The sequence below is a fragment of the Lepisosteus platostomus genome, chromosome 6 (genome assembly GCF_059453375.1).
Source record: "Lepisosteus platostomus isolate fLepPlt1 chromosome 6, fLepPlt1.hap1, whole genome shotgun sequence".
In the NCBI taxonomy this organism is placed as follows: domain Eukaryota; kingdom Metazoa; phylum Chordata; class Actinopteri; order Semionotiformes; family Lepisosteidae; genus Lepisosteus; species Lepisosteus platostomus.
Genome location: NC_142616.1, coordinates 11,837,777 through 11,863,576, shown reverse-complemented (window position 1 = coordinate 11,863,576; position 25,800 = coordinate 11,837,777). Strand labels below are relative to the sequence as shown.

The 25,800-nt window shown below is 47.2% G+C and overlaps 1 protein-coding gene across 21 annotated transcripts in view; it reads left to right on the top strand.

Moving 5' to 3' along the window:
* Positions 1–25,402, top strand: part of LOC148660362 (scavenger receptor cysteine-rich domain-containing protein DMBT1-like) — a 68,173-nt gene extending 42,771 nt beyond the window's left edge. For 10 of the 21 annotated variants that reach the window (XM_088634253.1, XM_088634248.1, XM_088634246.1 and 7 more), the window contains 24 exons: positions 496–522; positions 2,112–2,432; positions 3,197–3,223; positions 3,892–4,212; positions 5,010–5,036; positions 5,709–5,735; positions 6,517–6,579; positions 7,565–7,885; positions 8,686–8,712; positions 9,400–9,417; positions 10,602–10,664; positions 11,558–11,878; positions 12,676–12,702; positions 13,381–13,407; positions 14,897–14,959; positions 15,853–16,173; positions 16,974–17,000; positions 17,679–17,705; positions 18,502–18,564; positions 19,164–19,484; positions 20,480–20,506; positions 20,797–20,859; positions 21,748–22,068; positions 25,207–25,402. In XM_088634253.1, the coding sequence (XP_088490379.1) occupies positions 496–522; positions 2,112–2,432; positions 3,197–3,223; positions 3,892–4,212; positions 5,010–5,036; positions 5,709–5,735; positions 6,517–6,579; positions 7,565–7,885; positions 8,686–8,712; positions 9,400–9,417; positions 10,602–10,664; positions 11,558–11,878; positions 12,676–12,702; positions 13,381–13,407; positions 14,897–14,959; positions 15,853–16,173; positions 16,974–17,000; positions 17,679–17,705; positions 18,502–18,564; positions 19,164–19,484; positions 20,480–20,506; positions 20,797–20,859; positions 21,748–22,068; positions 25,207–25,253 (2,897 nt within the window). In that variant the 3' untranslated portion in view covers positions 25,254–25,402. The remainder of the gene's footprint in view (positions 1–495; positions 523–2,111; positions 2,433–3,196; positions 3,224–3,891; positions 4,213–5,009; positions 5,037–5,708; positions 5,736–6,516; positions 6,580–7,564; positions 7,886–8,685; positions 8,713–9,399; positions 9,418–10,601; positions 10,665–11,557; positions 11,879–12,675; positions 12,703–13,380; positions 13,408–14,896; positions 14,960–15,852; positions 16,174–16,973; positions 17,001–17,678; positions 17,706–18,501; positions 18,565–19,163; positions 19,485–20,479; positions 20,507–20,796; positions 20,860–21,747; positions 22,069–25,206) is intronic. The other 11 variants (XM_088634251.1, XM_088634249.1, XM_088634250.1 and 8 more) reach the window with 11 other exon arrangements.
* The last annotated feature ends 398 nt before the right edge of the window (positions 25,403–25,800 follow it).

The window sequence follows — 25,800 nt, the reverse complement described above, 5'->3', positions numbered from 1 at the left end:
TGGGCAGCAGCTTGCCCATCAGTTGTGAGTTGTCTGCTGGTGTCAGAATGTAGTTCATGGTTCACACATCATAGTTCATAGATCTACTAGAGGACACCTGTGGCTCTGTGCTGCTCATTATTTCTAATGAATCTCAAGACGTGTCTTCAGCCCTCTGGAAAATTTCAAACACACCGTTGTCTACAACAAGGCTGCTGATCCTGTGACCCGTTGGTGATCTCTTTCATGTGTGAGAAGATCCTCTCTGTCCTTCTGTACAGACAGCAGCAGAGCCTGACTGGTCAGTATCAGTGATCAGATCAGCTTTATCTACCTGAAAACACACAATTCACCAATGAGGGAGCCAACAGTTTAGTTTTGTTTTGGCATTTCCTGAGATCTCCTGTGTTCAGCTCTAGAGTCATCTGTCAGACTGTTTCTTGTTGAGACACAGCAGACCAGTAGTTTACCTGAACTCACCTGTCCTCTGGGATTAACAGTGTTATTGTATTGCAGGTGCAGTTGATTTCTGGGGAACTACAGGTAAGATTTTCACTCCCTTCTCAATATGTAAAGATATATTCTATATCTGCTTGTTATTATATTTTTCTGCCTTGTTTCAAGTCAGTTTGAGAATCAGCAATATTCATGTTAGAAAGTAAAGAATGTCAACTCTCATAGCACAGCAGCTTGAGCAGTTTCAGACTGGAGCAGCTGTAGTCTGTCACAGAAGCAACAGCAGGTGCTTGTTCTCTCATCTGAAGCCTTTGTGCAGGAGCAGTCATGTACAGTTCAGATCTGTCCACCTTTCTCTCCCCGAGCCCACAAGATGTGGATCAGAGAGCTCAGCCAGCACTCGGCTGGGTGAGACACCTGAGAGCCCAGAGCACTCTCCTTGTAGGAGAGAGAGCTCTCTCAGAGCCCACTGGAAGCTCTGCTGATGGTGATGGCAGAGAGCTACAGGAGGGTCGACTCGGAGCTGAGTCTGACAGCAGGAGCACCTTTCATACTGCCTTCTGCCTAGATGACTGTGTGGGAGTCTGGAGCCACTGCAGTCAGCAGAAAGAGCCTCCAGCACATGTTCAGTCTTTTAAACGTTATTGTCCTTCATCAACAGCAACAGTATTCATCTCCTACACATAGAGACTGTCTCTATTACACTTAATTTATCATTGGTGTGTATTAAATTGTAGCTATCCCTTCATACTTTTTCAACTGTCTGGATACCCAGTTGTCTGGCAGACTGTAAGTAAGTTTCTGCAGTGCTTCCAGCAGTCTGTGACAGCTCCTGGACTTGGGTCCTGGGTTCAATTGCAGACTGGGACACTCTCTTTATGAAGTCACCACTACCTTTTCTGCCATAATCACATGACGCATATGGTTAATTCTGCTCTTGAGTAAAAGTTTCATTGTCATTGTGGCAGCAGAGCTCTCTAACAGAACCTCTGTACTAAGCTTAGTATAGAGCGGTTATAATCAGCAGGATGCAGTTTATCACACTAGTGTGGATTGAGCCTCTGTCTTCTCTCAGTGTGCAATCTTTGTACTGGTGTGTTTGGGGCATGGAGTAACTGTGTGCTCTGACTATAGAACATGTAGAACAAGCTGAGACTATGACTGTGAATGAATCTTTCAGATCGGGTTCCCTTCTGTCTTAAGTCTGCTGAACAACCTAAACCCAGTGTGGTCTGTACATGAGTGTAACTCTTGTTTGCAATTAAAGACACTACAGGAGGGCAGACTAAGAAGGTGCTGCAATTACAGCAGAAGTGCCAGCAGAGGCCGCCAAAGGACCCCTTCTTGTTGTAAAGAGACACACTGGGAGATAATCTTTTACTAAACTAGAGTATTCATTGAAGTTGTTAGTGCAGTGTGCCATATGTTTTTATTCAGGGTTTTGATTTGTATATGAAGGGCTTGCTCAGGCGTAGAGGTGTTTAGGATTCAATAGAGTGCTCTTTTTCTTTGATCAAACACACACAAAGGCTGCTGCAAAGCCTTCTGCAGTCGCTTCTGCTGTCATCATGGAGGTTTCATGTGTGCAGATTCAAGGGATACCTAACCTAGGGTAGAGCCTGTCACAGATGTCTCTCTCATGATGTGCATGCTATCTCTCCTGTCTTATTCCACAGGCATCAGGAGAGTCCGACTGGTCGACGGACCCAATAACTGCTCTGGGAGAGTGGAGGTGTACCACCGCGGTCAGTGGGGGACAGTGTGTGATGATGACTGGGACCAGTCTGATGCTCAGGTTGTCTGCAGAGAGGTGGGCTGTGGGGAGGCTGGAGCTCCTGTAGCTTTAAGACAAGCCTTGTTTGGAGCAGGAAGTGGCCCCATTCTTCTGGATGATGTCCACTGTACAGGGAATGAGTCCACACTGCTTAGCTGTACAACAAGGGGTCTAGAAAATCATAACTGTGGTCATTCTGAAGACGCAGGAGTTGACTGTTCAGGTAGAGTGTTTTCAGACTTCCCTTTTGAGTGTGTATTTATATTTTTTCATTCAGGAAATGTACAAAATGTGGATTTCCATGTTAATAAATGAGAAATCAATAGCTCCCATAATACTTTATTGATCAGGACATAACTACAAGTCTATCCACAGCGACGGCCTCGATATGAATCTGATTCACTCACAGTCTCCATCAGTCCTCAGGCTTGTGTCCCAGTCGCGCCTCTTGATTGGCCTCTCTTTCTGTCCCCTGCTCCCGCCTCTCGCTCCTCCTCTCTCCCAGCTCTTGTCCTCCCGCTACATTACTTTTGCTTACTGCCCTGTCTTCCTCACACCTGAAGAAGTTTCCACGGCCGAAACGTTGCGTTTTCTTTCTTCTTTTTTTCAGCATGGAATAAACCCATTACTTGTTCCTTATATTACATATATTGTTGTTTCACTGAGACGGGCAAACAGACTCACACCATACACCGACAGTAACACTCACACCACACACAGACGCTAACTCACACTGGATAACCAAACTCACACCAGAAACAGACACACGCAATCACACCAGACATAATCGCACACACTGACACCAATTTTCCAGGAACCCAGTTAACCTGTTCAGCGTTTTATAGTTTTAATAATGTTAACATTTGTGTCCTTCATTTGCAGCAACAGTATTCACACTCCACACCTCGAGACCATCTGTATTACTCATATTGTATCATTAGTGTGTATTCAATTGTAATTATCCCTTCATGCCTTTTCCCCTTTCAGGAATCACAGATGTCTGGCAGACTGCAGGTACGTATCTTCAGGCCTCAGAGCAAATTGTCCCAGTGGAAACAGTTTAGAAGCCTGGTATAGGCTGTTGTTTCTCAGTGTGCAGTTTATGTAATGCTGTGTTTGAGACACAGAGAAACTGCTGTGAGTGTGGAACATGTAGAATAAGCCGAGCTGATTCTGACAGTGTGGCTGAGTCTTATTTAACCGGTTTCTTTGTGTCTTTAATCTACTGAAGGAACCCAGTGTGGTCTTCACAAGGGTATAGTTCTTCTTAGCAATTTTATACACTGTGGCAGAGCAGTCTATGAAGGGGCGGGTATTACAGCGCAATTTCCAGCAGAAGCTACTAAAGCACCTCTTCTTGGTGTAAAGAGACACACAGGGTGATGAACTTCTAATTATGCAGAATCTGCGTGGAAGTTCTTAGGGCACTTTGTTAATTTGGGATTTTGATTGGTATTTAAAGGCCTTGGTCAGTCATAGTGGTGTATGGAATTTATCTAAATGCTCATTTCTTTGTTGAAACAACTAAAAATTGTGAAGTAAAGCCTTCTGCACTAGCTTGAGCTGTCAACATGGAGTTTTTGCTGAGTGTGCAGATTTAGAGGAATACCCCATCTAAGGTAGAATCTTTCACAGATGTCTGTCTCACGGTGTAAGAATTTTCCTCCCGTCTTATTCCACAGGCAACAGGAGAGTCCGACTGGTCGACGGACCCAATAACTGCTCTGGGAGAGTGGAGGTGTACCACCGCGGTCAGTGGGGGACAGTGTGTGATGATGACTGGGACCGGTCTGATGCTGAGGTTGTCTGCAGGGAGGTGGGCTGTGAGGAGGCTGGAGCTCCTGTAGCTCTAGGAAGTACCAGGTTTGGAGCAGGAAGTGGCCCCATTCTTCTGGATGATGTCCGCTGTAGAGGGAATGAGCCCACACTGCTGAACTGTACATCAAGGGGTCTGGGAAATCATGACTGTGGTCATTCTGAAGACGCAGGAGTTGACTGTTCAGGTAGAGTCATGTCAGTTGGCTCTTTAAAGTCTGTGTTTATATTTTCTCCATACTGGAAATGTACAAAAAAGCTCACTTCCATGTTAACACATGTGACTCATTTATTTCCATTCCAATTATTCCAATACATACTTCATTCATCAAGACATTCTATAACTACTGGACAAAACTACAAGTCTATCCACAGCGAAGGCCTCTATATGAATCTGATTCACTCACAATCTCCATCAGCCCTCAGGCTTGAGTCCCAGTGTGACATGAAGTCACTGAATCTGGTGTAGAAAGAAATTCCTGTCAAGACTGAGCAGCAGCTTGCCCATCAGTTGTGAGTTGTCTGCTGGTGTCAGAATGTAGTTCATGGTTCACACATCATAGTTCATAGATCCTACTAGAGGACACCTGTGGCTCTGTGCTGCTCATTATTTCTAATGAATCTCAAGACGTGTCTTCAGCCCTCTGGAAAATTTCAAACACACCGTGGTCTACAACAGGGCTGCTGATCCTGTGACCCGTTGGTGATCTCTTTCATGTGTGAGAAGATCCTCTCTGTCCTTCTGTACAGACAGCAGCAGAGCCTGACTGGTCAGTATCAGTGATCAGATCAGCTTTATCTACCTGAAAACACACAATTCACCAATGAGTGAGCCAACAGTTTAGTTTTGTTTTGGCATTTCCTGAGATCTCCTGTGTTCAGCTCCAGAGTCATCTGTCGGACTGCTTCTTGTTGAGACACTGCAGACCAGCAGTTTATCTGAACTCGCCTGTTCACTGCAATTCACAGTGTTATTGTATTGCAGGTGCAGTTGATTTCTGGGAAACTACAGGTAAGATTTTCACTCCTTTCTGTATATGAAAAGACATTTTCTATATCTGCTTGTCATGACATTTTTCTACCTTGTTTCAAGTCAGTTTGAGAATCAGCAAGATCCATGTTAGAAAGTAGAGAATAATGACTCTCACAGCACAGCAGCTTGAGCAGTTTGAGACTGGAGCAGCTGTAGTCTGTCACAGAAGCAACAGCAGGTGCTTGTTCTCTCATCTGAAGCCCTTGTGCAGGAGCAGTCATGTACAGTTCAGATCTGTCCACCTTTCTCTCCCCGAGCCCACAAGATGTGGATCAGAGAGCTCAGCCAGCACTCGGCTGGGTGAGACACCTGAGAGCCCAGAGCACTGTCCTTGTAGGAGAGAGAGCTCTCTCAGAGCCCACTGGAAGCTCTGCTGATGGTGATGGTAGAGATCTACAGGAGGGTCGACTCGGAGCTGAGTCTGACAGCAGGAGCACCTTTCATACTGCCTTCTGCCTAGATGACTGTGTGGGAGTCTGGAGCCACTGCAGTCAGCAGAAAGAGCCTCCAGGACATTTCAGTCTTTTAAACATTATTGTCCTTCATCAACAGCAACAGTATTCATGTTCTACTAGACTGTCTCTATTACACAGATTGTATCCATGGTGTTTATTATCCTGTTATTATTAAATCAATCCTTTTCCCTTTCAGAAATCTCAGATCTCTGGCAGACTGCAGGTACGTATCTTCTGACCAAACATCAAATCGTCCCAGTGGAATCAGTCTGGGCAGCACAGCCATGGGTCAGTTAGGAGTGCTGCTTCACTGGTTTTGGGTCCTGGGTTCAATTCCAGACACAGACGCCCAGTGTGTGGAGTCTGCATGGCCTCCATTGTTTCCTCAGTTCATGAGTGTGTATAGACTGTGTGTGAACACACTGCGATGGGCTGGAGTCCTATAGAGTGTGTATAGACTGTGTGTGAACACACTGCGATGGGCTGGAGTCCTATAGAGTGTGTATAGACTGTGTGTGAACACACTGCGATGGGCTGGAGTCCTATAGAGTGTGTATAGATTGTGTGAGCGCCCTGCGATGGGCTGGAGTCCTATAGAGTGTGTATAGACTGTGTGAGTGTCCTGCGATGGGCTGGAGTCCTATAGAGTGTGTATAGACTGTGTGTGAGCGCCCTGTGATGGGCTGGAGTCCTATAGAGTGTGTATAGACTGTGTGTGAGCGCCCTGTGATGGGCTGGAGTCCTATAGAGTGTGTACAGGCTGGTGTCCTGCTTGCGTCCTCTCAGTGCTGCATAATGGATGATTGTCAGTGTTGTGACCTTGAGGGCCCCAGTGTTTGTCCTTCATGCTGCTTGTGTCCCTGTGTTTGTGTGGCTCTGCCTCAGTGTCACTCCACAGCAGCCTTAAATAGCTGAAGTGTTGTGACATGACTGATGTGATTTAAATCGTACAACCCGCAGTCTGCATGATCCTGTATCTTACTGACTGTGACTGATTTCCATAGCACCAGACATGGTCCAGACAACAGAATTCACGGCTCCCTCTTCAGACACTCCCTCTGCTGAAGGTGAGTTTCACCCTGCTCTTTTCTAGATTGTGTTTAATGTCCCTCACAATGTCACCTTTTCTACCACAAACACATGAGAACTGTTGTTACGTCCACTGCTGAACTGGGGATGTAGCAGCAGAGCTCTCTGTCAGATCATCTTCATTACAGAGACAGTAACATCAGTGGGAGTCAGTTTAGAAGCCTGGTGTAGATGAGGCCTCTGTTGTTTCTCAGTGTGCAGATTTTGTGGTGCTGTATTTGAGACACAAAGGATCTGCTGTGAGTGTGGAACATGTAGAACAAGCTGAGGCTGATTCTGACAGTGTGGCTGAGTCTTATGGAACCGGTTCCTTTGTGTCTTTAATCTACTGTAGGAATTAAACCCAGTGTGGTCTTCACAAGGGTGTAGCTCTTCTTAGCAATTACAGGTATATACACTGTGGCAGAGCAGCCTATGATGGGACTGGTATTACAGCAGAACTTCTAGCAGAGGCTGCCAAAGCACCTCTTCTTGGTGTAAAGAGACACACAGGGTGATGAACTTTCAATTATGTAGAATCTGCAAGGAAGCTGTCTCAACAGAGAAGCCGTTCATGTGCAGTAGAGAGTGATCAGCGCGGGCCCTCCTGAAGTCAATTATCATCTCTTTTGTCTTATCGACATTCAGAGACAGATTGTTGTTTAAGCACCAGTCCACTAGTTGCTCCACCTCCTCTCTGTATGGTGCCTCATCGTTGTTACTAATGAGGCCCACCACTGTCGTGTCATCAGCAAACTTGATGATGTCATTTGCAATGTGCTTAGCAGTGCAGTCATGACTCATCAGCGTGAACAGGAGTGGGCTGAGAACACAACCCTAGGGGGGTTCCCGTGTTGACTATCGTGGTACTAGAGATGTGGTTTCCAATCTGGACTGTCTGAGGTCTCTTGGTCAGAAAGTCTAGAATCTTTCACAGATGTCTGTCCCACGGTGTAGGAATTTTCCTCCTGTCTTATTCCACAGGCAACAGGAGAGTCCGACTCATTGATGGACACAACAACTGCTCTGGGAGAGTGGAGGTCTACCACCGCGGTCGGTGGGGGACAGTGTGTGATGATGACTGGGACCAGTCTGATGCTCAGGTTGTCTGCAGAGAGGTGGGCTGTGGGGAGGCTGGAGCTCCTGTAGCTCTAAGAAGTTCCATATTTGGAGAAGGAAGTGGCCCCATTCTTCTGGATGATGTCCACTGTAGAGGGAATGAGTCCACACTGCTGAACTGTACATCAAGGGGTCTGGGAAACCATGACTGTCATCATATTGAAGACGCAGGAGTCGACTGTTCAGGTAGCGTGATGTCAGTTGGCTCTTTAAAGTCTATGTTTATATTTTCTCCATACTGGAAATGTACAAAAAACCTCACTTCCATGTTAACAAATGTGATAACTCATTTATTTCCATTCCAATTATTCCAATACATACTCCATTCATCAAGACATTCTATAACTACTGGACAAAACTAAAAGTCTATCCACAGCGAAGGCCTCTGTATGAGTCTGATTCACTCACAGTCTCCATCAGCCCTCAGTCTTGTGTCCCAGTGTGACATGAAGTCACTGAATCTGGTGCAGAAAGTAATTCATGTCAAGACTGGGCAGCAGCTTGCCCATCAGTTGTGACTTGTCTGCTGGTGTCAGAATGTAGTTCATGGTTCACAGATCATAGTTCATAGATCCTACTAGAGGACACCTGTGGCTCTGTCCTGCTCATTATTTCTAATGAATCTCAAGACATGTCTTCAGCCCTCTGGAGAATTTCAAACACACCGTGGTCTACAACAGGGCTGCTGATCCTGTGACCCGTTGGTGATCTCTTTCATGTGTGAGAAGATCCTCTCTGTCCTTCTGTACAGACAGCAGCAGAGCCAGACTGGTCAGTATCAGTGATCAGATCAGCTTCATGTACCTGAAAACACACAATTCACCAATCAGGTAGCCAACAGGTTAGTCTTGTATTGGCATTTCCTGAGATCTCCTGTATTCAGCTCCAGAGTCATCTGTCAGACTGTTTCTTGTTGAGACACTACAGACCAGCAGTTTGCCTGAACTGACCTGTCCACTGCGATTCACAGTGTTATTGTATTGCAGGTGCAGCTGAGTTCTGGGGTACTACAGGTAAGATTTTCACTCCCTTCTCTATATGAAAAGACATTTTCTATATCTGCTTGTCATGACATTTTTCTACCTTGTTTCAAGTCAGTTTGAGAATCACCAATATTCATGTTAGAAAGCAAAGAGTAACGACTCTCACAGCACAGCAGCTTGAGCAGTTTGAGACTGGAGCAGCTGTAGTCTGTCACAGAAGCGACAGCAGGTGCTTGTTCTCTCATCTGAAGCCCTTGTGCAGGAGCAGTCATGTACAGTTCAGATCTGTCCACCTTTCTCTCCCCGAGCCCACAAGATGTGGATCAGAGAGCTCAGCCAGCACTCGGCTGGGTGAGACACCTGAGAGCCCAGAGCACTGTCCTTGTAGGAGAGAGAGCTCTCTCAGAGCCCACTGGAAGCTCTGCTGATGGTGATGCCAGAGAGCTACAGGAGGGTCGACTCGGAGCTGAGTCTGACAGCAGGAGCACCTTTCATACTGCCTTCTGCCTAGATGACTGTGTGGGAGTCTGGAGCCACTGCAGTCAGCAGAAAGAGGCTCCAGGACATGTTCAGTCTTTTAAACATTATTGTCCTTCATCAACAGAAACAGTATTCATGTTCTACACGCAGAGACTGTCTCTATTACACATATTGTATCCATGGTGTTTATTATCCTGTTATTATTAAATCAATCCTTTTCCCTTTCCGAAATCCCAGATCTCTGGCAGACTGCAGGTACGTATCTTCTGACCAAACATCAAATCGTCCCAGTGGAATCAGTCTGGGCAGCACAGCCATGGGTCAGTTAGGAGTGCTGCTTCACTGGTCTTGGGTCCTGGGTTCAATTCCAGACACAGACGCCCAGCGTGTGGAATCTGCATGGCCTCCATTGTTTCCTCAGTTCATGAGTGTGTATAGACTGTGTGTGAGCGCCCTGCGATGGGCTGGAGTCCTATAGAGTGTGTATAGACTGTGTGTGAACACACTGCGATGGGCTGGAGTCCTATAGAGTGTGTATAGACTGTGTGTGAACACACTGCGATGGGCTGGTGTCCTATAGAGTGTGTATAGACTGTGTGAGTGTCCTGTGATGGGCTGGAGTCCTATAGAGTGTGTATAGACTGTGTGTGAATGCCCTGCGATGGGCTGGAGTCCTATAGAGTGTGTATAGACTGTGTGTGAGTGCCTGTGATGGGCTGGAGTCCTATAGAGTGTGTATAGACTGTGTGTGAACACACTGCGATGGGCTGGAGTCCTATAGAGTGTGTATAGACTGTGTGTGAGCGCCCTGTGATGGGCTGGAGTCCTATAGAGTGTGTATAGACTGTGTGTGAGTGTCCTGCGATGGGCTGGAGTCCTATAGAGTGTGTATAGACTGTGTGTGAGTGCCCTGCGATGGGCTGGAGTCCTATAGAGTGTGTATAGACTGTGTGTGAGCGCCCTGCGATGGGCTGGAGTCCTATAGAGTGTGTATTGATTGTGTGAGTGCCTGTGATGGGCTGGAGTCCTATAGAGTGTGTATAGACTGTGTGTGAGTGCCCTGTGATGGGCTGGAGTCCTATAGAGTGTGTATAGACTGTGTGAGCGCCCTGTGATGGGCTGGAGTCGTATAGAGTGTGTATAGACTGTGTGTGAGTGCCTGTGATGGGCTGGAGTCCTATAGAGTGTGTACAGGCTGTTGTCCTGCTTGCGTCCTCTCAGTGCTGCATAATGGATGATTGTTAGTGTTGTGACCTTGAGGGCCCCAGTGTTTGTCCTTCATGCTGCTTGTGTCCCTGTGTTTGTGTGGCTCTGCCTCAGTGTCACTCCACAGCAGCCTTTAAAAGCTGAAGTGTTGTGACATGACTGATGTGATTAAAATCATACAACCCGCTGCCTGCATGATCCTGTATCTTACTGACTGTGACTGATTTCCACAGCACCAGACACGGTCCAGACAACAGAATTCACTGCTCCCTCTTCAGACATTCCCTCTGCTGAAGGTGAGTTTCACCTGGTTCTTTTCTAGATTGTGTTTAATATCCCTAAAATGGTCACCACTAACTTTTCTACCAGAAGCACATGAAAAACTGTGGTTAATTCTGCTGCCGAGTAAAAGTTTTAGTGTCACAGAGCACTGGAGTTATGGCATTAGAGCTCTCTAACAGATCATCTCCTCTTAGATCAGTACAGAGCCATCAGCTTCTGTGGGAATCAGTTAGACAGCCTGGTGTAGTTGTAGCCTCTGTTGTCTGACAGTGTACAGTTTTTATACTGACATGTTTGAGAGACAGAGCAGCTGTTTGCTCTGAATGGAGAATAAGCTGAGGCTGTTTTATAGTGTAGCTGAGTCTTTCAGATTTGGTTCTCTTTGTCTGTATTCAATTCAACATCCTTTACTCATCCCTGGGTGGGAAATTTAGGTCTCTGAAAGATGTTAAACACAGTATAGTCTTTACAAGGGTGTAGGTCTTGTTGGTAATTAAAGACACTGTGGCAAAACATCTTAAAAAGGGGCTTCAATTTCAGTAGTAATACAAGCAGAAGTCACCAAAGCACATTGTGTTACTGTAAAGAGCCACACTGGGTGACGATGACTTAATTGAATAGATTATATACGGAAGTTGGTAGTTAATGTTGTCACACAGGATAGTTAGGGTTTGGATTAGAATGTGAAGGGCTTGCTCAGACACAGTGGTGATTTGGTTGTATTTGAGTGCTCTTTTACTTTGTTCTGACAATTAAAAAGCCTTTAATGAGGCCTTCCACACCTGCTTTCATGGTCCTCATAGAGAGTTTGTGTGTGCAGATTCAAGGGACTACCTAAACTAGGGTAGAGTCTGTCACAGATGTCTTTCTCACAGTGTAAGAACATCCCTCCTGTTTTGATCCACAGGCATCAGGAGAGTCCGACTGGTCAATGGACACAACAGCTGCTCTGGGAGAGTGGAGGTCTACCACAGCGGTCAGTGGGGGACAGTGTGTGATGATAACTGGGACCAGTCTGATGCTCAGGTTGTCTGCAGAGAGGTGGGCTGTGGGGAGGCTGGAGCTCCTGTAGCTCTACTAGGTGCCAGGTTTGGAGCAGGAAGTGGCCCCATTCTTCTGGATGATGTCCACTGTAGAGGGAATGAGCCCACACTGCTGAACTGTACATCAAAGGGTCTGGGAAACCATGACTGTCGTCATATTGAAGACGCAGGAGTCGACTGTTCAGGTAGAGTGATGTCAGTTGGCTCTTTAAAGTCTGTGTTTATATTTTCTCCATACTGGAAATGTACAAAAAAACTCACTTCCATGTTAACAAATGTGATAACTCATTTATTTCCATTCCAATTATTCCAATACATACTCCATTCATCAAGACATTCTATAACTACTGGACAAAACTACAAGTCTATCCACAGCAAAGTTTTGATATGATTCTGATTCACTCACAGTCTCCATCAGCCCTCAGGCTTGTGTCCCAGTGTGACATGAAGTCACTGAATCAGGTGTAGAAAGAAATTCCTGTCTAGACTGAGCAGCAGCTTGCCCATCAGTTGTGAGTTGTCTGCTGGTGTCAGAATGTAGCTTAAGGTTCACAGATCATAGTTCATAGATCCTACTAGAGGACACCTGTGGCTCTGTGCTGCTCATTATATCTAATGAATCTCCAGACTTGTCTTCAGCCCTCTGGAGAATTTCAAACACACCGAGGTCTACAACAGGGCTGCTGATCCTGTGACCCGTTGGTGATCTCTTTCATGTGTGAGAACATTCTCTCTGTCCTTCTGTACAGACAGCAGTAGAGCCTGACTGTTCAGTATCAGTGATCAGATCAGCTTCATGTACCTGAAAACACAATCTACCAATGAGAGAGCCAACAGATTAGTCTTGTATTGGCATTTCCTGAGATCTCCTGTGTTCAGCTCCACAGTCATCTGTCAGACTTTTTCTTGTTGAGACACTACAGACCAGCAGTTTGCCTGAACAGGCCTGTCCACTGCGATTCACAGTGTTATTGTATTGCAGGCGCAGCTGAGTTCTGGGGAACTACAAGTAAGATTTTCACTCCCTTCTCTATATGAAAAGACATTTGCTATATCTGCTTGTCATTACATTTTTCTACCTTGTTTCAAGTCAGTTTGAGAATCAGCAATATTCAAGTTAGAAAGTAAAGAATAACAAATCTCACCGCACAGCAGCTTGAGCAGTTTGAGACTGGAGCAGCTGTAGTCTGTCACAGAAGCAACAGCAGGTGCTTGTTCTCTCATCTGAAGCCCTTGTGCAGGAGCAGTCATGTACAGTTCAGATCTGTCCACCTTTCTCTCCCCGAGCCCACAAGATGTGGATCAGAGAGCTCAGCCAGCACTCGGCTGGGTGAGACACCTGAGAGCCCAGAGCACTGTCCTTATAGGAGAGAGAGCTCTCTCAGAGCCCACTGGAAGCTCTGCTGATGGTGATGCCAGAGAGCTACAGGAGGTTCGACTCGGAGCTGAGTCTGACAGCAGGAGCACCTTTCATACTGCCTTCTGCCTAGATGACTGTGTGGGAGTCTGGAGCCACTGCAGTCAGCAGAAAGAGCCTCCAGGACATGTTCAGTCTTTTAAACATTATTGTCCTTCATCAACAGCAACAGTATTCATCTCCTACACATAGAGACAGTCTCTATTACACAGATTGTATCCATGGTGTTTATTTTCCTGTAATTATTAAATCAATCCTTTTCCCTTTCAGAAATCCCAGATCTCTGGCAGACTGCAGGTACGTATCTTCTGACCAAACATCAAATCGTCCCAGTGGAATCAGTCTGGGCAGCACAGCCATGGGTCAGTTAGGAGTGCTGCTTCACTGGTCTTGGGTCCTGGGTTCAATTCCAGACACAGACGCCCAGTGTGTGGAGTCTGCATGGCCTCCATTGTTTCCTCAGTTCATGAGTGTGTATAGACTGTGTGTGAGCGCCCTGCGATGGGCTGGAGTCCTATAGAGTGTGTATAGACTGTGTGTGAACACACTGCGATGGGCTGGAGTCCTATAGAGTGTGTATAGACTGTGTGTGAACACACTGCGATGGGCTGGTGTCCTATAGAGTGTGTATAGACTGTGTGAGTGTCCTGTGATGGGCTGGAGTCCTATAGAGTGTGTATAGACTGTGTGTGAATGCCCTGCGATGGGCTGGAGTCCTATAGAGTGTGTATAGACTGTGTGTGAGTGCCTGTGATGGGCTGGAGTCCTATAGAGTGTGTATAGACTGTGTGTGAACACACTGCGATGGGCTGGAGTCCTTTAGAGTGTGTATAGATTGTGTGTCAGTGCCCTTAGATGGGCTGGAGTCCTGTAGAGTGTGTATAGACTGTGTGTGAGCGCCCTGCGATGGGCTGGAGTCCTATAGAGTGTGTATAGACTGTGTGTGAGTGCCTGTGATGGGCTGGAGTCCTATAGAGTGTGTATAGACTGTGTGTGAACACACTGCGATGGGCTGGAGTCCTATAGAGTGTGTATAGACTGTGTGTGAGCGCCCTGTGATGGGCTGGAGTCCTATAGAGTGTGTATAGACTGTGTGTGAGTGTCCTGCGATGGGCTGGAGTCCTATAGAGTGTGTATAGACTGTGTGTGAGTGCCCTGCGATGGGCTGGAGTCCTATAGAGTGTGTATAGACTGTGTGTGAGCGCCCTGCGATGGGCTGGAGTCCTATAGAGTGTGTATAGATTGTGTGAGTGCCTGTGATGGGCTGGAGTCCTATAGAGTGTGTATAGACTGTGTGTGAGTGCCCTGTGATGGGCTGGAGTCCTATAGAGTGTGTATAGACTGTGTGAGCGCCCTGTGATGGGCTGGAGTCGTATAGAGTGTGTATAGACTGTGTGTGAGTGCCCTGCGATGGGCTGGAGTCCTATAGAGTGTGTATAGACTGTGTGTGAGCGCCCTGCGATGGGCTGGAGTCCTATAGAGTGTGTATAGACTGTGTGTGAGTGCCTGTGATGGGCTGGAGTCCTATAGAGTGTGTACAGGCTGTTGTCCTGCTTGCGTCCTCTCAGTGCTGCATAATGGATGATTGTCAGTGTTGTGACCTTGAGGGCCCCAGTGTTTGTCCTTCATGCTGCTTGTGTCCCTGTGTTTGTGTGGCTCTGCCTCAGTGTCACTCCACAGCAGCCTTTAAAAGCTGAAGTGTTGTGACATGACTGATGTGATTAAAATCATATAACCCGCTGCCTGCATGATCCTGTATCTTACTGACTGTGACTGATTTCCACAGCACCAGACACGGTCCAGACAACAGAATTCACTGCTCCCTCTTCAGACATTCCCTCTGCTGAAGGTGAGTTTCACCTGGTTCTTTTCTAGATTGTGTTTAATATTCCTAAAATGGTCACCACTAACTTTTCTACCAGAAGCACATGAAAAACTGTGGTTAATTCTGCTGCCGAGTAAAAGTTTTAGTGTCACAGAGCACTGGAGTTATGGCATTAGAGCTCTCTAACAGATCATCTCCTCTTAGATCAGTACAGAGCCATCAGCTTCTGTGGGAATCAGTTAGACAGCCTGGTGTAGTTGTAGCCTCTGTTGTCTGACAGTGTACAGTTTTTATACTGACATGTTTGAGAGACAGAGCAGCTGTTTGCTCTGAATGGAGAATAAGCTGAGGCTGTTTTATAGTGTAGCTGAGTCTTTCAGATTTGGTTCTCTTTGTCTGTATTCAATTCAACATACTTTACTCATCCCTGGGTGGGAAATTTAGGTCTCTGAAAGATGTTAAACACAGTATAGTCTTTACAAGGGTGTAGGTCTTGTTGGTAATTAAAGACACTGTGGCAAAACATCTTAAAAAGGGGCTTCAATTTCAGTAGTAATACAAGCAGAAGTCACCAAAGCACATTGTGTTACTGTAAAGAGCCACACTGGGTGACGATGACTTAATTGAATAGATTATTCATGGAAGTTGGTAGTTAATGTTGTCACACAGGATAGTTAGGGTTTGGATTAGAATGTGAAGGGCTTGCTCAGACACAGTGGTGATTTGGTTGTATTTGAGTGCTCTTTTACTTTGTTCTGACAATTAAAAAGCCTTTAATGAGGCCTTCCACACCTGCTTTCATGGTCCTCATAGAGAGTTTGTGTGTGCAGATTCAAGGGACTACCTAAACTAGGGTAGAGTCTGTCACAGATGTCTTTCTCACAGTGTAAGAACATCCCTCCTGTTTTGATCCACAGGCATCAGGAGAGTCCGACTGGTCGATGGACACAACAGCTGCTCTGGGAGAGTGGAGGTGTACCACCGCGGTCAGTGGGGGACAGTGTGTGATGATAACTGGGACCAGTCTGATGCTCAGGTTGTCTGCAGAGAGGTGGGCTGTGAGGAGGCTGGAGCTTCTGTAGCTCTAGGAAGTGCCAGGTTTGGAGCAGGAAATGGCCCCATTCTTCTGGATGATGTCCACTGTAGAGGGAATGAGCCCACACTGCTGAGCTGTACATCAAAGGGTCTGGGAAACCATGACTGTCGTCATATTGAAGACGCAGGAGTCGACTGTTCAGGTAGAGTGATGTCAGTTGGCTCTTTAAAGTCTGTGTTTATATTTTCTCCATACTGGAAATGTACAAAAAACCTCACTTCCATGTTAACAAATGTGATAACTCATTTATTTCCATTCCAATTATTCCAATACATACTCCATTCATCAAGACATTCTATAACTACTGGACAAAACTACAAGTCTATCCACAGCGAAGTCCTCGATATGAATCTGATTCACTCACAGTCTCCATCAGCCCTCAGGCTTGTGTCCCAGTGTGACATGAAGTCACTGAATCTGGTGTAGAAAGAAATTCCTGTCAAGACTGAGCAGCAGCTTGCCCATCAGTTGTGAGTTGTCTGCTGGTGTCAGAATGTAGCTTAAGGTTCACAGATCATAGTTCATAGATCCTACTAGAGGACACCTGTGGCTCTGTGGTGCTCATTATATCTAATGAATCTCCAGACGTGTCTTCAGCCTTTTGGAGAATTTCAAACACACTGTGGTCTACAACAGGGCTGCTGATCCTGTGACCCGTTGGTGATCTCTTTCATGTGTGAGAACATTCTCTCTGTCCTTCTGTACAGACAGCAGTAGAGCCTGACTGGTCAGTATCAGTGATCAGATCAGCTTCATGTACCTGAAAACACACAATTCACCAATCAGGGAGCCAACAGGTTAGTCTTGTATTGGCATTTCCTGAGATCTCCTGTGTTCATCTCCAGAGTCATCTGTCAGACTATTTCTTGTTGAGACACAGCAGACCAGCAGTTTACCTGACCTCGCCTGTCCACTGCGATTCACAGTGTTATTGTATTGCAGGCGCAGCTGAGTCCTGGGGAGCTACAAGTAAGATTTTCACTCCCTTCTCTATATGAAAAGACATTTTCTATATCTGCTTGTCATTACATTTTTCTACCTTGTTTCAAGTCAGTTTGAGAATCAGCAATATTCAAGTTAGAAAGTAAAGAATAACAAATCTCACCGCACAGCAGCTTGAGCAGTTTGAGACTGGAGCAGCTGTAGTCTGTCACAGAAGCAACAGCAGGTGCTTGTTCTCTCATCTGAAGCCTTTGTGCAGGAGCAGTCATGTACAGTTCAGATCTGTCCACCTTTCTCTCCCCGAGCCCACAAAATGTGGATCAGAGAGCTCAGCCAGCACTCGGCTGGGTGAGACACCTGAGAGCCCAGAGCACTGTCCTTGTAGGAGAGAGAGCTCTCTCAGAGCCCACTGGAAGCTCTGCTGATGGTGATGGCAGAGAGCTACAGGAGGGTCGACTCGGAGCTGAGTCTGACAGCAGGAGCACCTTTCATACTGCCTTCTGCCTAGATGACTGTGTGGGAGTCTGGAGCGACTGCAGTCAGCAGAAAGAGCCTCCAGGACATGTTCAGTCTTTTAAACATTATTGTCCTTCATCAACAGCAACAGTATTCATCTCCTACACATAGAGACAGTCTCTATTACACAAATTGTATCCATGGTGTTTATTTTCCTGTAATTATTAAATCAATCCTTTTCCCTTTCAGAAATCCCAGATCTCTGGGAGACTGCAGGTACGTATCTTCTGACCAAACATCAAATCGTCCCAGTGGAATCAGTCTGGGCAGCACAGCCATGGGTCAGTTAGGAGTGCTGCTTCACCGGTCTTGGGTCCTGGGTTCAATTCCAGACACAGACGCCCAGTGTGTGGAGTCTGCATGGCCTCCATTGTTTCCTCAGTTCATGAGTGTGTATAGACTGTGTGTGAACCCACTGCGATGGGCTGGAGTCCTATAGAGTGTGTATAGACTGTGTGTGAACACACTGCGATGGGCTGGAGTCCTATAGAGTGCGTATAGACTGTGTGTGAACACACTGCGATGGGCTGGAGTCCTATAGAGTGTGTATAGACTGTGTGTGATCACCCTGTGATGGGCTGGAGTCCTATAGAGTGTGTATAGACTGTGTGTGAACACACTGCGATGGGCTGGAGTCCTATAGAGTGTGTATAGACTGTGTGTGAGTGCCCTGTGATGGGCTGGAGTCCTATAGAGTGTGTACAGGCTGTTGTCCTGCTTGCGTCCTCTCAGTGCTGCATAATGGATGATTGTCAGTGTTGTGACCTTGAGGGCCCCAGTGTTTGTCCTTCATGCTGCTTGTGTCCCTGTGTTTGTGTGGCTCTTCCTCAGTGTCAGTGCAATGTGTGGGACCTGAAATGTGCCGTCGTGCAGCTTGATGGCTCAGAAATGAGCAACTCCACAGCAGCCTTAAATAGCTGAAGTGTTGTGACATGACTATGGTGTGATTGAAATCATACAACCCACTGCCTGTGTGAGCCTGTATCTTACTGATTGTGTCTGATTTCCACAGCACCAGACACAGTCCAGACAACAGAATTCACTGCTCCCTCTTCAGACACTCCCTCTGCTGAAGGTGAGTTTCACCTGGTTCTTTTCTAGATTGTGTTTAATATCCCTAAAATGGTCACCTCTAACTTTTCTACCAGAAGCACATGAGAACTGTGGTTAATTATGCTGCTGAGTAAAAGATTTATTGTCACAGAGCACTGGAGCACTTAAAGATGTTAAACACAGTATAGTCTTTACAAGGGTGTAGGTCTTGTTGGTGAAGACACTGGCAAAAAATCTTTAAAAGGGGCTGCAATTTCAGTAGTAATACAAGGTCACCAAAGCACATTGTGTTACTGTAAAGAGCCACACTGGGTGACGATGACTTAATTGAATAGATTATTCATGGAAGTTGGTAGTTAATGTTGTCACACAGGATAGTTAGGGTTTGGATTAGAATGTGAAGGGCTTGCTCAGACACAGTGGTGATTTGGTTGTATTTGAGTGCTCTTTTACTTTGTTCTGACAATTAAAAAGCCTTTAATAAGGCCTTCCACACCTGCTTTCATGGTCCTCATAGAGAGTTTGTGTGTGCAGATTCAAGGGACTACCTAAACTAGGGTAGAGTCTGTCACAGACGTCTTTCTCACAGTGTAAGAACATCCCTCCTGTTTTGATCCACAGGCATCAGGAGAGTCCGACTCGTTGATGGACACAACAGCTGCTCTGGGAGAGTGGAGGTCTACCACCGCGGTCAGTGGGGGACAGTGTGTGATGATGACTGGGACCAGTCTGATGCTCAGGTTGTCTGCAGAGAAGTGGGCTGTGGGGAAACTGGTTTTGCTGTCGCTGTTAAGAAAGCCTACTTCGGAGCAGGAAGTGGCCCCATTCTTCTGGATGATGTCCGCTGTAGAGGGAATGAGCCCACACTGCTGAGATGCAGATCACTAGGGCTGGAAAATCACAACTGTGCTCATTCTGAAGATGCTGGAGTCGACTGTTCAGGTAGCGTCATGTCAGAATTGTTAGGGTGTATATTTAAGCTCTGTGCTGTCATATCCCCCTCTATAAGAAACTGTGCTGTCATGATCTGCGTTATCATAAATTCTCTGGGCTCTTGCAAGCCTCTGTGTGAAACTCTGGAAGCTCTGTGCTGTCACGAACCCCACTCTCGGAAACTGTCAGGGTCCTGTGCTGTCCTTCTCCTCTCTGTCAGAAACTGTTGGGGCTCTTTGTTGTTCCGAACCCCTCTGTCAGAGCCTCTGGGTGCTCACACTCACACCAGACACAATCACACACACTCACACCAGACAGACACCAGACAGACACCAGACAGACACCAGACAGACACCAGACAGACACCAGATAGACACCAGACAGTCAAACACACACCAGACACAATCATACTCACATCATACCAGACACCAACACTCACACCAGACACATACAGATAATCAAACACACACCAGACAGAATCATACACACATCATACCAGACAGAATCACACCAGACACAATCACACACACTCACTCCAGATACAATTACACACACTCACACCAGACACCAGACAGACACAGACAGTCAAACACACACCAGACACAATCATACACACATCATACCAGACAGAATCACACCAGACACAATCACACACACTCACTCCAGATACAATTACACACATTCACACCAGACAGACACAGACAGTCAAACACACACCAGACACAATCATACACACATCATACCAGACACAATCACACCAGACACAATCACACACACTCACACACACAGCATACATAGATATGCTCACTGACACTATTACCAATTTTCCAGGAACCCAGTTAACCTGTTCAGTGTTTTATAGTTGTAATAATGTTAACATTTGTGTCCTTCATTTGCAGCAACAGTATTCACACTCCACACCTCGAGACCATCTGTGTTACTCATATTGTATCATTGGTGTGTATTCAATTGTAATTATCCCTTCATGCCTTTTTCCCTTTCAGGAATCCCAGATGTCTGGCAGACTGCAGGTACGTATCTTGAGAGCCCCAGTGTTTGTCTTTCATGGTGTGTGTGTCCCTGTGTTTGTGTGGCTCTGCCTCAGTGTCAGTGCAATGTGTGGACCTGAAATGTGTCGTCATGTCATCTTCTGACTCACCGCTGTGCAGATCACAGGTGCAGCTTGATGGCTCAGAAATGAGCAACTCCTCAGCAGCCTTAAATAGCTGAAGTGTTGTGACATGACTATGATATGATTGAAATCATACAACCCACTGCCTGTGTGAGCCTGTATCTTACTGATTGTGTCTGATTTCCACAGCACCAGACACAGTCCAGATAATAGAATTCGCTGCTCCCTCTTCAGACACTCCCTCTGCTGAAGGTGAGTTTCACCTGGTTCTTTTCTAGATTGTGTTTAATATCCCTAAAATGGTCACCACTAAGTTTTCTACCAGAAGCACATGAGAACTGTGGTTAATTTTGCTGCCGAGTAAAAGTTTCATTGTCACAGAGCACTGGAGTTATGGCATTAGAGCTCTCTAACAGATCATCTCCTCTTAGATCAGTACAGAGCCATCAGCTTCTGTGGGAATCAGTTAGACAGCCTGGTGTAGTTGTAGCCTCTGTTGTCTGACAGTGTACAGTTTTTATACTGACATGTTTGAGAGACAGAGCAGCTGTTTGCTCTGAATGGAGAATAAGCTGAGGCTGTTTTATAGTGTAGCTGAGTCTTTCAGATTTGGTTCTCTTTGTCTGTATTCAATTCAACATACTTTACTCATCCCTGGGTGGGAAATTTAGGTCTCTGAAAGATGTTAAACACAGTATAGTCTTTACAAGGGTGTAGGTCTTGTTGGTGAAGACACTGTGGCAAAACATCTTAAAAAGGGGCTTCAATATCAGTAGTAATACAAGCAGAAGTCACCAAAGCACATTGTGTTACTGTAAAGAGCCACACTGGGTGACGATGATTTAATTGAATAGATTATTCATGGAAGTTGGTAGTTAATGTTGTCACACAGGATAGTTAGGGTTTGGATTAGAATGTGAAGGGCTTGCTCAGACATTGTGGTGATTTGGTTGTATTTGAGTGCTCTTTTACTTTGTTCTGACAATTAAAAAGCCTTTAATGAGGCCTTCCACACCTGCTTTCATGGTCCTCATAGAGAGTTTGTGTGTGCAGATTCAAGGGACTACCTAAACTAGGGTAGAGTCTGTCACAGATGTCTTTCTCACAGTGTAAGAACATCCCTCCTGTTTTGATCCACAGGCATCAGGAGAGTCCGACTGGTCGATGGACACAACAGCTGCTCTGGGAGAGTGGAGGTCTACCACCGCGGTCAGTGGGGGACAGTGTGTGATGATGACTGGGACCGGTCTGATGCTCAGGTTGTCTGCAGGGAGGTGGGCTGTGGGGAAACTGGTTTTGCTGTCGCTCTTAAGAAAGCCTACTTCGGAGCAGGAAGTGGCCCCATTCTTCTGGATAATGTCCACTGTAGAGGGAATGAGTCCACACTGCTGAGGTGTACATCAGGGGGTCTGGGAAATCACAACTGTGCTCATTCTGAAGACGCAGGCGTCAACTGTTCAGGTAGAGTCCTTTCAGACTGCACTTTCAGCTGTCAGAAACTCTCTGTGCTCTGTGCTGTCATGTACCCCTCCTGTCAGAAACTCTAAGGGCTCTGTGCTGTCATGTACCCCTGCTGTCAGAAACTCTCTGTGCTCTGTGCTGTCATGTACCTCTGCTGTCAGAAACTCTCTGTGCTCTGTGCTGTCATGTACCCCGCTGTCAGAAACTCTCTGTGCTCTGTGCTGTCATGTACCTCTGCTGTCAGAAACTCTCAGGGCTCTGTGCTGTCATGTACCTCTGCTGTCAGAAACTCTCTGTGCTCTGTGCTGTCATGTACCCCTGCTGTCAGAAACTCTCAGGGCTCTGTGCTGTCATGTACCCCTGCTGTTAGAAACTCTCTGTGCTCTGTGCTGTCATGTACCCCTGCTGTCAGAAACTCTCAGGGCTCTGTGCTGTCATGTACCTCTGCTGTTAGAAACTCTCTGTGCTCTGTGCTGTCATGTACCCCTGCTGTCAGAAACTCTCTGTGCTCTGTGCTGTCATGTACCTCTGCTGTCAGAAACTCTCTGTGCTCTGTGCTGTCCTGTACCCCTCCTGTCAGAAACTCTAAGGGCTCTGTGCTGTCATGTACCCCTGCTGTCAGAAACTCTCTGTGCTCTGTGCTGTTATGTATCTCTGCTGTCAGAAACTCTCTGTGCTCTGTGCTGTCATGTACCTCTGCTGTCAGAAAATCTCTGTGCTGTCATGTACCCCTGCTGTCAGAAACTCTCTGTGCTCTGTGCTGTCATGTACCCCTGCTGTCAGAAACTCTCAGGGCTCTGTGCTGTCATGTACCCCTGCTGTCAGAAACTCTCTGTGCTCTGTGCTGTCATGTACCTCTGCTGTCAGAAAATCTCTGTGCTCTGTGCTGTCATGTACCCCTGCTGTCAGAAACTCTCTGTGCTCTGTGCTGTCATGTACCCCTGCTGTCAGAAACTCTCTGTGCTCTGTGCTGTTATGTACCTCTGCTGTCAGAAACTCTCTGTGCTCTGTGCTGTCATGTACCCCTGCTGTCAGAAACTCTCTGTGCTCTGTGCTGTCATGTACCCCTGCTGTCAGAAACTCTCAGGGCTCTGTGCTGTCATGTACCCCTGCTGTCAGAAACTCTCTGTGCTCTGTGCTGTCATGTACCCCTGCTGTCAGAAACTCTCTGTGCTCTGTGCTGTCATGTACCCCTGCTGTCAGAAACTCTCTGTGCTCTGTGCTGTTATGTACCTCTGCTGTCAGAAACTCTCTGTGCTCTGTGCTGTCATGTACCCCTGCTGTCAGAAACTCTCTGTGCTCTGTGCTGTCATGTACCCCTGCTGTCAGAAACTCTCAGGGCTCTGTGCTGTCATGTACCCCTGCTGTCAGAAACTCTCTGTGCTCTGTGCTGTCATGTACCCCTCCTGTCAGAAACTCTCTGTGCTCTGTGCTGTCATGTACCCCTGCTGTCAGAAACTCTCTGTGCTCTGTGCTGTCATGTACCCCTGCTGTCAGAAACTCTCTGTGCTCTGTGCTGTCATGTACCCCTGCTGTCAGAAACTCTCTGTGCTCTGTGCTGTCATGTACCCCTGCTGTCAGAAACTCTCAGGGCTCTGTGCTGTCATGTACCCCTGCTGTCAGAAACTCTCTGTGCTCTGTGCTGTCATGTACCCCTCCTGTCAGAAACTCTCTGTGCTCTGTGCTGTCATGTACCCCTGCTGTCAGAAACTCTCAGGGCTCTGTGCTGTCATGTACCTCTGCTGTCAGAAACTCTCTGTGCTCTGTGCTGTCATGTACCCCTGCTGTCAGAAACTCTCTGTGCTCTGTGCTGTCATGTACCCCTGCTGTCAGAAACTCTCAGGGCTCTGTGCTGTCATGTACCCCTGCTGTTAGAAACTCTCTGTGCTCTGTGCTGTCATGTACCCCTGCTGTCAGAAACTCTCTGTGCTCTGTGCTGTCATGTACCCCTCCTGTCAGAAACTCTCTGTGCTCTGTGCTGTCATGTACCCCTGCTGTCAGAAACTCTCTGTGCTCTGTGCTGTCATGTACCCCTGCTGTCAGAAACTCTCAGGGCTCTGTGCTGTCTTGTACCCCTCCTGTCAGAAACTCTCTGCGCTCTGTGCTGTCATGTAAAAGATTAACTCAGTGGCTTGAGTGGTGCAGAGCAGAGAGAGGAGAAACCACAGCGTTCAGGGGTGTGAGGAAGTGGTTTTCCATTTTATCTTCTTCTCAGTGTGGTAGTTCCATATCATCTGGAACATCTGTATCACTTATTCTTGCACATTACACATCCATCCTGCCGTCTTCTAAACACTTCATCCAATTCAGGGTTGTGGGGGAGGCAGACTCTCTCTCTCCTGCACCAGGCACCAGGCAGGGTACACCCTGGATGGGACATCAGTCCATCACAGGACACACACTGGCACAGACACACACACTCACACCTGACAGTCACACACCAGACACACACACACACACTCACACCTGACAGTCACACACCAGACACACACACACACACTCACACCTGACAGTCACACACCAGACACACACATACACACACTCACACCTGACAGTCACACACCAGACACACACATACACACACTCACACCTGACAGTCACACACCAGACACACACATACACACACTCACACCTGACAGTCACACACCAGACACACACATACACACACTCACACCTGACAGTCACACACCAGACACACACATACACACACTCACACCTGACAGTCACACACCAGACACACACATACACACACTCACACCTGACAGTCACACACCAGACACACACACACACACTCACACCTGACAGTCACACACCAGACACACACATACACACACTCACACCTGACAGTCACACACCAGACACACACATACACACACTCACACCTGACACAGTCACAGACACACCCTCACACCAGACACACAGTCACAGACACACCCTCACACCAGACACACAGACACACTGTCACCAGTCACGCCAGTCTCACACACTCATGCCTGACAGGCAGTCGGAGGAGACTGGAGCCCCTGTGTGAAAGTGCTGGGCTTTGTGCCGGGACGTCTAGAAATCGCCACAGGGCCTCTCTCATCAGCCCGAGAGGCCGGCGCGCTGTGGGCTCACAGCTGTCCCTCTGTCTCCCAGATGAGGGGCTCTTCCGGAGGCCGAGGAGGGCCGCAGGGGGCCGCTGAGCCGCAGACGGAGCTCCGTGTCCGGTCCAGAGCCCTCGAGCGCTGGTCGTCGCCCTGAAGCCCTGGCCACGCGGCCTTGTTCGACAGCGCTGCGGCGCACTGCTTCTGCTCTCTGTCACGCTATTAAAAATTATATTGTGGGATTCAAACGAGTTCGGTGACGGTGATGGTTGCTCTGCTGGGCGTCGGTCACACGGCTACACGGTCTCTCAGCCACTGTCACTCGCTCACACAGTCACACAGTGAACACGGTCTCTCAGCCACTCGCTCACACAGTCACACAGTGAACACGGTCTCTCAGCCACTGTCACTCGCTCACACAGTCACACAGTGAACACAGTCACACAGTCACTCGCTCACACAGTCACACAGTGAACACGGTCTCTCAGCCACTGTCACTCGCTCACACAGTCACACAGTGAACACGGTCTCTCAGCCACAGTCACTCGCTCACACAGTCACACAGTGAACACGGTCTCTCAGCCACAGTCACTCGCTCACACAGTCACACAGTGAACACAGTCACATAGTCACTGTCACTCGCTCA